Source organism: Centroberyx affinis, unplaced genomic scaffold (genome assembly GCF_046629955.1).
Source record: "Centroberyx affinis isolate AG114_WGS23_722 - 3 ecotype Tasmania unplaced genomic scaffold, CSIRO-AGI_Caff_v1 ptg001129l_1, whole genome shotgun sequence".
NCBI lineage: Eukaryota > Metazoa > Chordata > Actinopteri > Beryciformes > Berycidae > Centroberyx > Centroberyx affinis.
The window spans coordinates 271928-287306 of NW_027279668.1; the positions used below are offsets into that span (position 1 = coordinate 271928).

The window sequence follows — 15379 nt, forward strand, 5'->3', positions numbered from 1 at the left end:
GTTCCACAAGGATTTGAACCCAACACATTGCAATTACATGATAGGCAACTGAGCCAGCAAGTCAGTCCAGAGTTTTTCTTTTTCTTTTTTTTCCTCGAGAATTTCAACCCTGACCGAGTCACTGCTCGCTGCATATGGTGCAGGTAAGATCAGAGATAAAACACCGAAGGCTCTCTGTAAAGCTCTTTGTCAAGATCCAAGTACGCACGCGCAAGGAAACGAAACACGGAAGTGCCTCATAAACAAACGTTCGAATCGCTCTCTCCTCAGCCAATCGATGTGGACACTTTGGCAAAAGCCCGCCTTCCACACTGAGTCTGGTGGTGTTTGTAACGTCGCGTAGCTCTCTGCAAATGTCTTGAACATGGCTACGATTGTCCGGACAGCAGCATGGATTGTTTGCCTCTGGAGTGTCTTCGTGCATTTTAGCCGCACGTCAGGTGAGAGACGAGGCAGAGGCAGGTTGGTTTCAGTTGGTTAGTACACAGCTAGCGACGCTGACGCTAGCTAACTGGTCAGTGACATGCTAGCGTAGCTGCGGTGAAAACATGACAGGCTTTTGTTGTGGCTTCATCATCTGTCACTTGCCAAGTCAAGCATGATGCAGTGCTATGTCGAAACCCGCGTGAATTTCCATAGATGCCGTGTCACATTGCTCCTGTGGTCAGTCCTAACAGTCACTTGCTGCCGCTGGTGCAGTCATCAGCATCTTCCAGAGAGTATGTCTTGTGGTAACTAACTTATGAGTGTTTTGTATGTTGCTTTGACCTTTCTTCAACCTGGACTGCTCCAGGTCTCGGGGTCAATGAACTGCTGTATTTCCGGGTCATCAGTCCTGAGGAGATAGGGTACATCTTCAGTGCAGCCCCTGCTAAAGACTTTGGAGGAGATTTTGTGAGTACTGTGCCCAAAGGATCTGCTAGCCGTACACACACACATACACACACACTGTTCCCATCTGTAATACTCTAATACTCCTCTCTGTTTTCTCCTCCGGTTGCCAGACTTCGTCGTATGATGAGATCTTACTTGTGCCAGCGGACCCAGCAGACGGCTGCGCAGACCTTAAAGACAGAGAAATCATCCAGGGACAAGTAATCCTGGTGGAAAGAGGGTATGTGTGTGTGTGTGTGTGTCCTATATCTAATATACCTGCATGCCAGAGAGGATGTGAGCACAAACCAGTGATATAAGACTGGAAGTGTAAGGTGGGGATGGAGCTGTTCAACCAATTGGAGGGTTGACAGTGACATTGAACCGATGGAACAGAAATAAAAGAACAAGCTATAAGGCGGCTTAGTTTGCACATGAAATGATGCAGCCTTTTGTGCCTGTGTAAGTACTTTGTTTTTGCACCAATAAATGAGTTTTTTTGTTGCACTGTATCAAGCTATTGACTCCCTGTCTGGTCTCATCAGTCAATCTCTGTGTATGGTATATGTTACGGTGATTTTTTAAGAATATTTTATTGTGGTTTTACGTTGTTGTCTAAACCCTGTCTGCAAACCAAATTTCTCGTATAGGACAACAAAGTTTGAATGAATGAATGAATGAATGAATGAAAGTATGAAAGTAAGTCACAGGTCCTATCATGGATTCTTGTTTTTTCAGGTTTTTTTGCTCACATATTTTTTAAGTGTTAATTACAGTTTCCATCTGTCTGTGCGCTCCAGGGGTTGTTCCTTTGTCCAAAAGGCTCGACAGGTGGAGGAGGCAGGAGGCAAAGCTGTACTGATTGCAGATAATGCAGTCGATAACGACAGTCAGTACCTGGATATGATCACTGATGGGAGCACCGCCAAGCCAAGCATACCTGCACTATTCCTGCTGGGACGAGATGGGTACGAGACACACCACACACACACACACACACACACACAGTTATTCAGATCTGCTTCATTCCTAACTCCTACCCAAATATATACATGAATATAATCTGTTTTTGTATATGAATGTGTTTTTTTGTCTGTTCTAGGCTGATGATCAGACGGTCTCTCCAGAGACAAGCACTGCCATGGGCCGTCATTTCCATTCCTGTCAATGTTTCCTCTTTGGCCTCCTTCCCCCTCAAGCAGCCCCCCTGGACATTGTGGTAGAGCCGACACACACCTGCAGATGTACCCGCATCCCCACATGAATTTACATCCATGCACCTACATGCATATCCTGTCGGCAGTGAATAAACACACAGCCTCAACAACAACAAAACAAGCATATGCACACATGCATTAGAACACACACCCATAGGCGCATGGGCTTGGCGCAGTGCACTTTGACACCTGTGTGTGTACAATGGACTCTTTGCTAGAGCCTCTCTGTTCCACCGTTTGTGGCAGCAGCTTCTTTAGACACCTGTCACTGACAGATGATTCAGCAGAAAACACCTTCACTAATTCTCAGTTCTCTGGCTGAAGTTGACTGAATTGTCCGGTGGTTGTAAAGATGATAAGATTAATTTATCTTTGAGTAGTGCAGACTCCAGGAAGTTCAATGCAGATGTGCTGTTGGTCACTACTTAGTGATGAAACTATAAGACAATAAGATATACAGTGATATACAATTTTAAACCAACACATACAGTATGTGCTTGGAGTGCACCGTTCTTCTGTCCTCTCCAGTATTGCAAGCTGCTGAGAAGGCCTCTAGGGTGGGAAAGTGAAACCCTGGCCCTCTCATGACAGCATGCTACTGTATTTAAAAAAGGGAATGTCTTCTCATTTTCAAAATGTGAATTAATCTTGCTCATCTGCATGAATTTAGACAGGGTGGCACTCAGATAACACTGTCCATTATGGCAAGTAAATATAAAAAGATGATATTTTTTGCATAAAATATTGTGTATATTTATTAGCTTTTCTGAGCTACATTTCTACACCTTGCAAGACCATAGGCACATTCTGTTTACATGTGCCTTGCCCCTAATCGCCCAGACTGCTGTGAGTAATAACTGTAGTTGTTGCATTTTTTAAAACTGAAACCCGAGTGATAGCAATGAACTCACTTCATTAAATTAACATTTCTATTTGTGATTTCAAATATGAAATGCTATGCTTCTGCTCAATTAAACTAGCTAAATTAGCTGTTTCAAATATTCATGGCATGGCAAACATGCAATGAAATGCACATTCCCAGACACTTGTCCACTTGTCACTTATCCTACCACTACCAACAGAGGGTGCTGCATGGCAATTTTCCCTTGTAGAAATGTAAATTTACTGAGACTAGTGTCAGATCAATAGGATCCTCTCATTTCAGATGCTTCCTTGATCATTTAGGTGGTTCCAATAGCAAAATGGCTATATGGCTAGATGGCAGAATGCACACCTTTGAATTAATTAGGCGTGAAAGTGCTGTCCAGTATGTTTACCAGAAAACGTAATACTCCGATCATTACTTTGAGAACATCCATGAGAACAAGTAGGCCTATGAAAAGATATTCACCCTCATCTTTTAAATGAGGTAGGACGATCAGAAAACTCTGGTCAAATCGAACTTTAATTGAAATTTCTGCATTACTTTTTATTAGTGACTTTGACAAACTTATCTTGAAAGGTTGGCTATGACTATGACTATATGACCATCTCAATCTGTTGCGTGAGTGATTTGAATGTAAAATATTTGCAACATTTTTCAAGCTCAACAGGGCAAAATAAGTTTATTTTTGAAGGAGAATAGACCTTTTAGCCATTTCTGCACTTTTTTGGCCACAAATGAGACTTGTCCATTTTGTCAGTTAACCTCACAGGGATTGTTCATCTAATCGTTAATCTACTGCTAAATCAACCCAACACACCATGCAAAGAGCTATTTGAATTGTGTTAAATATAAAGGCACCGTCCTGCTTTTCCCTACTTTCTCTGTATTCAATCTTAATTTTCTTTCATATTGTAGTGGAGTAATTTTTATGTCCAGGTTTCTGTTAAGGAATTGGTTATGTATCTAGTGTACATTGTATCACTTCCCTGAGGTGGTTCTTTGGGGCAGTAGTAACCTCAGCCTCTTTTTGTGGTTAGCTACCTTTTCTTGGTGGCTTTACCTTTTTGCAGGCAGTGACGGCTTCCCTGAAACATCACATTTGGTTTGCATGACTAGCAGTTAACTTTCTGCTCAATAAAAGCAAAACACATTACTCTAATAGAACTACTTAGAGGTAAGTGATACTGTATGCAGTATATATTTTTTTCAATTGGTTGACTTACACTGTATGAAATCCGTCCTGAAAACAGTTTTTGGTTTGTGGCTTTAAGTTCTGTGTGCAAGGGTCAAAACAGCTTTTTTTTTTTTTTAAAGAACTGAACAATCCATCAATTTGCCTGGAGGCAAGCTCTACGGGCTCTGTAAGTGGACCAAACATTAAATAATTGATCAATTGCGTTCTTGATTTCATTGTTTTAATCCTCTCTCTTGTTCTAAATAAAACCAGTTTTATGGATTATCACATGGCAAAATTGAATTTGTAGATATAGGCATTTAAAGCTGGAACATCGGAAGCTTAATGATAGTTAATTAAGATTTTACTCCCTTGGGCACTTAGTGCCTTGACATTTTATCATGCAACTACATAGAATAAGACTGCTAAAATAATATAATAATATATAATAAATGGTATCTGAACAATTCTGAACAGCTTCAAAATGGTGCAGTAAATGTTCAGCAAAACATTTCAAAGGAACACACATGGTCTAGATCGGCTGTGATCTTGGGAGGCATTTAATACACTTTGCAACAAAGGATGTCGGTAATTATGACAACATTTTATAGAATGAAAGTTAAGAAATAAACTATTTCTGAACATTTGCTTTTAAATTTGAAAATCATACATAGGCTAATTCTGTTTGACAAGAACTCAAGACACATGAAGACGGCAGTGGAAAAGCATTTCAACCAAAGGGGAAATTCCAAATTTCACTGTTTACTCTATGTTTACTAGTAACCTGTTGATAGTCTTACATTCCACTTAATACAGATGGAAAAACTTTCATTAACCCTTCAGTTGGATTAGAGTAACAGCCTGGTGTTATAGAAATGCCAAAAGAAGAGCCTGGAATAACCTTTTGATGATTTGTTATATATGAGAACATTAGATATAGATTATAGATATAGATTTTGACACTATGCCGCTTTTCCACCGCATGGTACCGGCTCAACGATGATTTGGAAGCTAGAGGGAGGAACAAGCTATGTCAACAGACTGATGTCTTACTCTATACGATTGCCAACTACATCAAGAAAATTCTTTAAATGTATGGCCACTCTTGATAAAGATAAAGTTATAGCCGGCTGCTGCTCCACTGTTGGACATACAATAAACTACGTGTCTTTCTTGACTCTTCTGTATCATTTTCCAAAGAAGGCCATCATTTGACCTGAATCTGCAAAAGAAGAGGAAGAGCTTTGAGACGCATATTAAATGATATTAAGATGACAATTCATAATTATGGAATATATAGCCAAAATGATTAATGCCAATATTTTGGTTTTATGTTGTTTGCAGATACCATAGTGTTTTCTATCAGATTATGAAGATCAAACCAGTCCAGGAGTTTTATTAAACTTTTGACTTGGTCTGTTTAAACACAATGGTAAAAATCACAAGTTGACTGCCGCCACTTTTCACTTAAATCCCATAAGTGACCACACAACAATATTTGCTAAACATGGTGTGTAGAAATAGCCCATGGGAAATTGGTCTGCTCAGATAAATGAAAGGTGTGTTAATTCCCGCGGCATTGGTGTCAAAATTCCCATGTTCTGTAGTCAAACTACAGATTATATTATAAAGACCAATCCTTATTCAAACGGTAAACATAGGAGCAGGATGTGGAATTTGGTGACATTTTTGGACATTTTTTATTTATTATCCAGGATATTGACATTTTTCAAACTAGGCCTAGAATCTTGTCACAATCCCACGAACAGTTAATCTGTCATCTATTTTATGATTGTCCGGTTTACAATTTTCGGTATAAACGTTCTCAACATAATCGTTCTCAACATAATAGCAAATATAGCCTACAGTAACCTAAATGGGAATATTTTTATTCATAAAAGATACAATTTATTTTGAATGTGAAAACGATCCATGCATTGTCTTATAGGCTATGGCATTTTTTTTTATTCAGTCAGACTTTAGAATCCTGACTGGCTTGCTCATTTCTAGCCTACATTAACTGCTTCTCTGAAAAGCTGATATAATAATAATTAAAAAAAAGAATAGATACAAATTGAGTGAGAGAGACCTTGGCAAAATTCTGTGACAGCTAAAATGTGTTTAAAATATTCCGCACAGTGATTTTGGGGTAAGGTGTGTGTGTTTATATTGGTCTTTGATAGGCTGGGGATAGGCTGTTTGGAGTCAAGGCACCTGCAGTCTATTTGGAAATGGAATGAGAAAAGCTTGTTTTGCATCCAGTCTATGCGCACATGTCGCTATAAAGCTACCTTATTTTGTAGTTTGGGCAAAACTCTCGCCCATACGGTTTTCCACACCGCTGCCCTCAGTGAAGGACTCGCCCACAGGTAAAGCGCCGACGTGCACAACACGTTACACCGGGCCAAGATGCCCACAGGGTTTACAGCTTCATTTTCAAACATCACACCATTTCCAGACAGACCTCTCAATATCAAATTCACCAGGGATGGAAACCATAAAGTCAAAAAACACACCACCACCATCACGATGATCTGCAGCGACTCTTTCTTGCTTTCTTTCTCTGGGCTCGGCGGGTCTCGTTCAAGTTGGTATTTGGCCACGACAAGTAATTTAATAGTCATTGTTATTTTCGTAAGGATTATAAATTGTAAAGTGAACAAGCCGTATACTTGTATATGTATAGCTTTAGACAATGGGAGCAGGTTTTGTATCAGTAATTGACCGTAAATTTGTATCCAACTATATGCATTAATACCCAATACCAAATGCCTGGTGATAAACCGGCTATAGAAGAATGGATGGCACACAGCAAAATACCGATCAAACTGGGCGAATAGAAACGTCAAGATGTTCACACCGAGGAATGAAGTTAAAATGTAAAAGGTTCCGTTTTTACCCGGGAAGCCCACTCGTACATCAAAGAGACAAAGATAGAAAACAGCGAAGCCAGACAGCGTGTCACTAATACTTGTGTTGACCATAAATATAAACCGATTTTGGATGCGCAGATTGTGGGTGCCCAGTATGCCGACTGTCACCGAACCAGCGAGAAGCACGGCGCTGACGCCGAACATGATGTGGAAACAGAAAAGTAGATAATCTCCAGCACTGTCAAAGTCAAATGCCAAAGGAACCAGCGTTATATTTACAGGAATCAGCATTGTGTGAGTCGGAGGTCCAGTCTGTCTGTCTGTCTGTGTTTTAAGTCGCTGGTTTAAATAGCCTAACCGCGCCTCATTGCTTCATTCTCTTGTGACCAATTAGTCAGGAAAGTTAAAGTTAGGCGAACTAAAGCAGCCATACAGATGCAAAAATCTTCCTGGAACCAGCATCAAACGTGGGAAATTGTACAGCATAAGACAAAGAAACTTTAGTCCTCCGCCTGAGGGGGTTTCGTGTGACGTTGTCAGGTGAAACCAAATGCAACATACCGTAGAAATCACTTTAAATGTTCAAAACTTCCGGAACTCACCATTTGGCGTGCGTGTTGTTTAGTAGGCTAAGTAGGGTACTTTTATGATAAGAAAAATTCCACTTTGTGCTGGTCACTTCAATATTGTTTTACTTATAGCACTTCTAACAGTAGCCTAGTTAGCTATAGCTAACTGCTATAACTTAGCTGTTACACCAACCTCTTCTAATGTATGCTAGGTCTAGCTAGCTTGGAAGTGTATGAAAACACTTTTGCTGTCGGAATGTTGACCAGAAAAAATAATACCATTATTGCTGCTTCTTTTGCCTCATAATCTCCTTCATAAATCAGGCAACCGCCACTCCTCCCACCCCACCCCCTTTCTGGATGGGACCCCCAGACTTGACTCAATTTGAACTGCAACCGTAGAAACGTCTGTAGCACCCGGCTACACTATAGCAGAATGTAAGCATAGAAACGCCTGTAGCTAGCACCTACTGTAGCAGAATGTAACCATAGAAACGTCTGTAACTAGCACCCATGGGCTACACTGACTTCGTGCTGATTCAGCACCACAGACAGCGCATCCGGGGCCTCATTTATGAAGCTTGAGAGAGAGAAAAAACAGACAAAATTACGCATATTCTCTAAGCTCAATTTGAGTTTTATAGGCTTTCATCTTGACCTGATAACTTCCCTTGGCCTGTATGGGTTGATATGTTTGATTCTTTCCACATAAAAACTAAATGTGTTCCCCCCTGCTGGTACCAAATTCACTGACAAATATGACAGAGATGGTAGCCTACAATAAAGGAGACTTCTGCTTTGCAGAGAAATCGTCCGAGGGTAAATAAGTCTACCTCTGAAAACAGAAATGAAAAATATGTGTGGTCTTTTTCAATTGCGAAATCCCTCTTGCATCTTTATAGTTTACAATATTCACTGACATTATCAATATTTCAATATTCAAGTTTATTTATTCAACAATTTGGATAAATAGGATTGACACAAAGTGGTGTACATAAAACAAAGGGCATAAAAACAGATAGAAAGCAAACGAGATAACAAGTGCATGAGAGCTCTAAGAAATAGGATCAGTGTGTGTCTGTGTGTGTGTGTGTGTGTGTTTGTTTGTTTGTGCTCCTGTGTGTCTGCACGTGTTTTTAGCAATGTATTATGAACAATCTATGGCTGTAAAGTCACTTTACACATTTTAGTGCACATTTTAGTGAGGAAAACATAATATAGCCTTCTCTGTTGTTAGACAGTATCAAACTAAATCATGAAAAACTAATAAACACATTTGCCAAATTATTAATAAGGAGAGTTAAATTATGTAGAGAGCCAAGTTTTACTGGAGGCCATATTGAGAACATAAACTGGAGATAGGCTTAATTTACAGGTGCTCTATTTCTAATCAAGGAAAGGAATTATCTTTCAAAAGTTTACATACAATTTATTTAAGAAAAAGCTTATCTAGGATCATACTCATATTTTTTAATGTGTTGACACAGTTTGACAAAAAATTGACAAACTAATGCGGATAAATAACCTACCACTGAGTAGTAAAAAGTGTGATAACTAGCCCAGTCACCCGTACTACATCATCTCTGAACAAGAACCTATTCCAGTCCTTCCCATTATTTCCTTCAGACTGTATTCAGAGCATAAATAAACAGGCCCAGTATATGGCTGCCATTTTGGTTTCTTTGGATTTGTTTAACTCATTTGTGCTCTGTGACAGAATGATGAGCCTCCCTGTGGTGTTTATTTATTATTCTCATGTATTGTAGGCCACAAGGACAAGTTACATATTATTAGTGGTATGGAGTCGAAAATAAGTTATTGCAATAACCTTGGGATCGCAATGCCCCTGAAATACCTGACTTATCTAAGGGAACGCTTACATACAACACACAGTTTGCAGGGGAAGAAACCGGTCATCCCATCACAGTGTCCTTTGTGTCTTTTAAGTGTTGGCAAACAAGTTAAAACATAAGTTCATGCCAATGTTTCCTACTGACCTGTTGTATCTCCCCACTAAATGTAGAACAGGCTGCAATACAGACACGTCATGTAAACGTTTCTAACCTACTGACCTTAGAGCATTACGTAGTGGGACTTGGATCTATTGTCTTGTTCATACATGTTACAAATACTATAAAATTAAATTCATTCTGAGTCTACATAGTCAAGCTCCCATTTTTAGTCAATGGATTGTACCATAATAATAACAGTTGGCCTACTGTTCAGTTGGAATAAATCATGATAATTAAAAAGGCCTGCCATCATTTTGCCATCTCATTATTTGAAGAAAATTACAGAATTACATGATTATTTAAATAAAGGTGCCGAAAATGTTTTTTCTGAGTAATGCCATAGAAGAACCATTTCTGGTTCCACAAAGAACCTTTCAGACCAAGGTTCTTTCAAGAACCATTTCTGCACTCCTTTGCTTAAACATCTGCATTGTGTTTTTGTTTATCTGCCCTTGTATAGCCCCATTTGCAATTGCATAATATACTATGGAGGGGTTTGGTTTTTTTTCCACATTTATGCCATCACCCACCATCCAATAACCAGAAATGGTTCTTATATGGCATCACTCCTAATAAACATTTTCGGTTCCAGTTCGCACCTTTATTTTTCTGTGTGTGGGGGAATCTTGACAGAATGAGTTCGTCTACAAAGTGCTTCAAATGTTTAACAGTACAAACCTGATTATCAGAAAGCAGCCACTATTCTTGTTTGTCACTGTGTAATCTTCCAAATCATCCCGTCATCCTTCAGGATGCTACAATCCTACAGGAAGAAACGGGTTTTAAAACTACATTTAAAATTTTTTTTTTTTTTTTTTTTTACTTTAGGACCTTGCAGGGTCTTTATGCCCCATCTACTCATCACTGGGAAGCAATTGTATAATTACAACAATATCACAGGTTTAAATATAATCCTATTTGTCTTAAACTAGGTTTTCCGTTTGGGGCAACAGAATTTGTTGATAAACCATGATTTAATCAAATTTAGAAGTTAATCCGTAGAAGTTAACACACAAGTGTCCTCTCGTCCTACATTTTCCCACAGCGTCACTTAGTCGTCCACGGCCTTTCTTTTTTAACTCCCTTCCTTTGGCAGGAGCCCACTCTGCAGGAAGGGGAAAGACAATTCAGTTGAACGCACGTATAGAAAAAACATGCTGAACCTGGCAGTGGTTTTACGTGTAGCTTATTTGTGTTTTCCTGCCCCTTACCTCCTCTTGCTCCTTGGACACACTCTGCCCCACACCGTCCTCACCATGGCTTCTCTCAGAGCCCGACTCCCCCACACATACACGGCTGGTGTGCACACGGCGTTCAAACGAGCCATGGTGGCGAAAAGGTTTGTCGCCTCGTTTCTAAAAGTCAACCCTCTTCCTATCACCAGTCTGAGTATAATATTGACAAACGAGGGGCACCACAACACCAAAAAGCTTATCACAACAAAAATGATGATTCTTAACGATTCCTTCTTGCTTTCTCTCTCGGCGCTGGGAGGGTCGCGCTCGAGCTGGTACTTGGCCACAACGTACAATTTAATAGTCATGACCACTTTGGTGAGCACAATGATTTGTAAACTAACAATGCTGAATGCGTACAGTTGTATGGATTTAGAAACTGGCAACACATTTCTGGCGAGCAAGTGAGCAAAATTATAAAACCAACAGTAAACATTAATGCATATCACAACCTGTCTGGTTATGAAGCGGCTGTATATGAATGGATAACAAACAGCAAAATATCGGTCAAATTGTGCGAATAAAAATGTCAGTATATTGACCCCGAGAAGTGAAGTTAAAACATTATAAGTGCCATTTCTCGACGGATATCCCTCCTGAACATCAAATAAACCAAGATAATACACTGACAATCCAACTAGTGTATCACAAATACTGGTGTTCAGCATAAATATAAACCTATTTTGAAGGCGAAGAGCTTTTGTGGCCAAGATCCCAATGACTACCGTGCCGGCTATGAGCACCGCAGTTGTGGCGAATAGAAACTGGAAAATAAAGATGAGATAATCCGCAGGACTGTCGAAGTCAACTGAGAGAGCCACACCTCCAGTCAGTGTGTCTGTGATGTTGACGTGGACCATTGTTTTGGCGCATAGTGAATGCAAATATGACTAGGTCTATTTTATTGCTACACTGCCACCGAGAAGTCACCGACAATGTCCTCTTGGGACATAATGACATAATGAGGAGTCTTTTTTTTTTTTCAAATTGTGTTTTTCAAAAATCAGATGGGCTGGGTATCAGCACTGATCTCCTGATTCGATTCGATTTTGATTCACAAAGTCCCGATTCTATATTGATTCGATTCAATATTGATTAAATTTGGGGTACTTCATTTACAATACCAATACTGGTTAGATATTAAAGAAATGATCTGAGAATTAATGCTGTGAACTGTACAGGGAACCCTCTGTAATATGGTGCATTACTAAAAAGGTTCATGCTTAACATTGACAAAAGGAGGAAGGGAGGCCCTCTACAAATACATTTTTTGCAAAAATCAGCACACATCCACTGAAAAAAGGCATAGATTAAAAGATCGATCTGTGGATTTTAAGAATCGATATCAGATTGTCCAAATGAAAATAGCAATTACTCGGAAAATCAATATTTTTACCTGGCCCTAATGAAAACAATATCAGTACATGCAATACATTCAGATATTACTGTATACATCAGAGATTTACATTAACAGCAATTCCTTAATTCTGAGTTTTTGGCTCATTTTACCCCACAGCCATTTAAAAAAAAAAAAGTGCATCCCACAGTAATTCAGGACTAGGTCAAGTCAAGTCAAAGTTTATTTAAAGTGCAGGGTGTCTACAGCAATTATATATATAATAATTATTATATATATATATATAAGAGATTATAACAGAGAAAAACATAAGAGATTATAACAGAAAAAAATAAATAGATGATGCAATCATCAAGTTCTAAGGTGAAATTGGACACCTATGTTTGACTGGTCTGACGATTAGCAGTTCAGTTTTGTCAAGAGTTTAACAGTAAAAAATTAGAGGACATCCAGTTTTTAATGTCAGACAGGCAGGCTTTGAGATTAGACAAATGGGACCGTTTACCGGATTGTAAAGGTAAGTATAACTGAGTATCATCAGCATAGCAATGAAACTGATGAAATTCATAGGTATCAAAACTGTACGTAGACAGCAGAAGAAAAATACTGTACATCCAAAAGTAACTTTCATACCTCAAAATCAGTTTTTTGTTGAAAATGTCTCCTGAGGTGAAGTGATCCTGCTTCTTTTCCTCAGGCAGAGAGAGAATCCTACTGAGCATGTGCACAGTAAGTGTCATCACTCTAGCTTGTTTCTGATTGGAGGAATTGAGTGTGTTACAATTGGCCCCTGTTACAATTGCCCCTGGTCTTCCCCAGAAGAATATAACTAGATAATTAGCCTACTGGTAACTTACTTGCCAGTGACAAAATGCTGGCCACATTAAGTGTAGGCTATTTAGCCGAGGGGTCCCAAAGTTTCACCTTCTTCTACCATGCACTACTGTCAGCACCTCTCTCCTTACGGCCCCCACAATGGGCGTGGCCTATTTTATGCACTGTCTCTATAGGCTTAACTATTTTCATATTTCAAATTTGCATTGACACAACAGTCATTACACCCAATATGTAACAAAAAAAGTGCTTAGTCCTACTACTTTTCCCATGTGCTTTCTTCCATCACAGCCAGAGCAAAATGGAGAAAGTCAGTTTACCCACTGGCTAATCTTACCCCACTCTCCCCTACCTGGGGTAAATTTAACAACTTCCTTAAGCTTGTTGTTTGAGATAACAACCTCAGCAACAAGTGTGATCTCCATTCATTTCGAGGCAAATTGGTTATTACTATTAGGCTAATGTTATTCTTTGTAATCCAGTGAAATGTTTTTATAACGGTTTTTTTATCGTTTGAAAAGTCAGCAATAGGAAAACAATCCACAAAAATTTAACCCATTTCCTATTTTCTCCCCTGGCATGCAATTGAGGCCAAGACACACCGCCAGGGTAAACACATTTTTAGGGGATACATCATGGTTAATTTAGTGAAAATAATTACCTGTAAACTGATTCTGCTGTATAACTCGATCTTTATGGCTTTAGATAGCGGCACCACGTGTTGTAGGAGTAACTGACTGTAGACGTGTAACCAACTATAAACGTTGACATACACAATCACTCGTCTGTAATAAAACGACCATAAAAGAATGGATGGCACACGGCAAAATATCGGTCAAACTGGGCAAACTTCATGATATTAACTCCAAGAAGCGAGGGCAAAATGTAAAAAGTTCCATTTCTAGACGGGAAGCCCACTCGCACGTCAAAGAGACAGAGGTAGAAAATGCCAAAGCCTGTCATTGTATTATGCTTGTGTTCAGCATACATATAAACCGATTTTGTTGTAATAGCATATTCGTACTGGTCAAACAGAAGATGGCAATCATGGCGACAAGCACGGCACTCGTTCCAAATAAAATGTGAAAAGGGAAGAGGAAATGGGTCTCCCGGGCTGTCGAAATCAACCGACTGAGGAACAAGCGTTATGTTGACCGAGACAGACATTATGGGAGTATTCAGTAAAGGCAGCTCAGCCTAGTCTAAACTGCGCTTGAAATATATAGAATAACACTCTTATTTTATAGATTCGTTGGAACACACTTTTTTCTGTACTCCATTTTCCCTGTTAATGCTGAGGGATAGGAGGCAGCCCATCACACCACACTTCAGACTGTGCGCCACATTTAGCACCATGGACAGCGCAGGGTGCGTCTCTCTCTCTCTCTCTCTCTCTCTCTCTCTCTCTCTCTGTCTCTCTCAATTTTGCTTTTTGTTTTTCATTGTTCCAGACAGCATGTTGATGACAACATGTAGGTGACATCAGAAAAAGCATGTGGTACATTAGGACATGGACTCAAACATTTAAGAAGTTGTCAGAATTTTGATGTTGAGATAAATCAAAGATTATTTCTGGTATTGATATATGTAGCCTATATCATACAATCTGATGAAAGGGCGGTTAAAACTGAATCAGAGTGCAGGAGTAGCCTGGACGGGTCAGCGTCTTGTTCAGCAGTTCACAGTCAATGTGTGACAGAGTTGATTTCAGAACGACAGGCCTGTCGTAGTTTCTCAATATTACACTGATTTTACTCTGTAGTTACTATATTCCTTGGTTCCTATAGTTGCCATTTACTTCCACATTAAAAAATAATATTATTGCTCCTAAACATGTTGAGTCAAAGGCTGCATCAAGTTGAGTAATAAAATATAGCCATTGTGTGCAACTGCAACATGTTATTTTGTGTTATATTGTAGTCGTCATTTTACTAGTTTGCATGGTGAGCATTTTGAATCTCTATGTGTCTGATTGAATGAAACAAAGATGTTGCTGTTGGCCTGGGCTTTGTATAATCTTCACCAGGATAATTGAAACAGTTTGTTGGGAACACAAACACATTTCCTTTTAGGTGATGTTACACCATTCTTTGAATGTAGAAAAATAGTGTAGGATTTGAAACATAAATGTGATATGAATGTGGCACAAATATATTCAAAACATAAAAAATCAAGACTTGACCTCATTCATTTTAGGACAACAGTAATAATCATAACATCTTATTACATTTTATTCTATGAGAATTAAAGCATCAGGACATGTGCCTCGGAAAGTTACAAATGTTATATATGGGGAACATTTCTATATAATGTTGGGATAGCTACAATTAGATTTGAATGACAAAATAT

At 39.2% G+C, this 15379-nt stretch overlaps 3 protein-coding genes and 1 pseudogene across 3 annotated transcripts; 1 reads left to right on the forward strand and 3 right to left on the reverse strand.

Annotated features, from left to right (window-relative positions):
- Positions 1 to 301: 301 nt before the first annotated feature.
- LOC139647889 (protease-associated domain-containing protein 1-like) lies at positions 302 to 4430 on the forward strand. Its single transcript, XM_071523891.1, has 5 exons — positions 302 to 440; positions 794 to 894; positions 1005 to 1114; positions 1674 to 1841; positions 1976 to 4430. Exons 1-5 carry the CDS (start codon positions 365 to 367, stop codon positions 2094 to 2096), a joined length of 576 nt encoding a protein of 191 aa, XP_071379992.1. The 5' UTR covers positions 302 to 364; the 3' UTR covers positions 2097 to 4430.
- A 1999-nt stretch (positions 4431 to 6429) lies between these two features.
- Positions 6430 to 7314, reverse strand: LOC139647877 (G-protein coupled receptor 183-like). Its single transcript, XM_071523869.1, has one exon. The coding sequence runs from the start codon at positions 7312 to 7314 to the stop codon at positions 6430 to 6432; it is 885 nt and encodes a 294-aa protein (XP_071379970.1).
- Positions 7315 to 10811: 3497 nt separating this feature from the next.
- LOC139647907 (G-protein coupled receptor 183-like) lies at positions 10812 to 11699 on the reverse strand. The gene has a single exon (XM_071523914.1). It carries the CDS (start codon positions 11697 to 11699, stop codon positions 10812 to 10814), a length of 888 nt encoding a protein of 295 aa, XP_071380015.1.
- A 1236-nt stretch (positions 11700 to 12935) lies between these two features.
- Positions 12936 to 14197, reverse strand: LOC139647908 (G-protein coupled receptor 183-like; annotated as a pseudogene).
- Positions 14198 to 15379: the final 1182 nt, after the last annotated feature.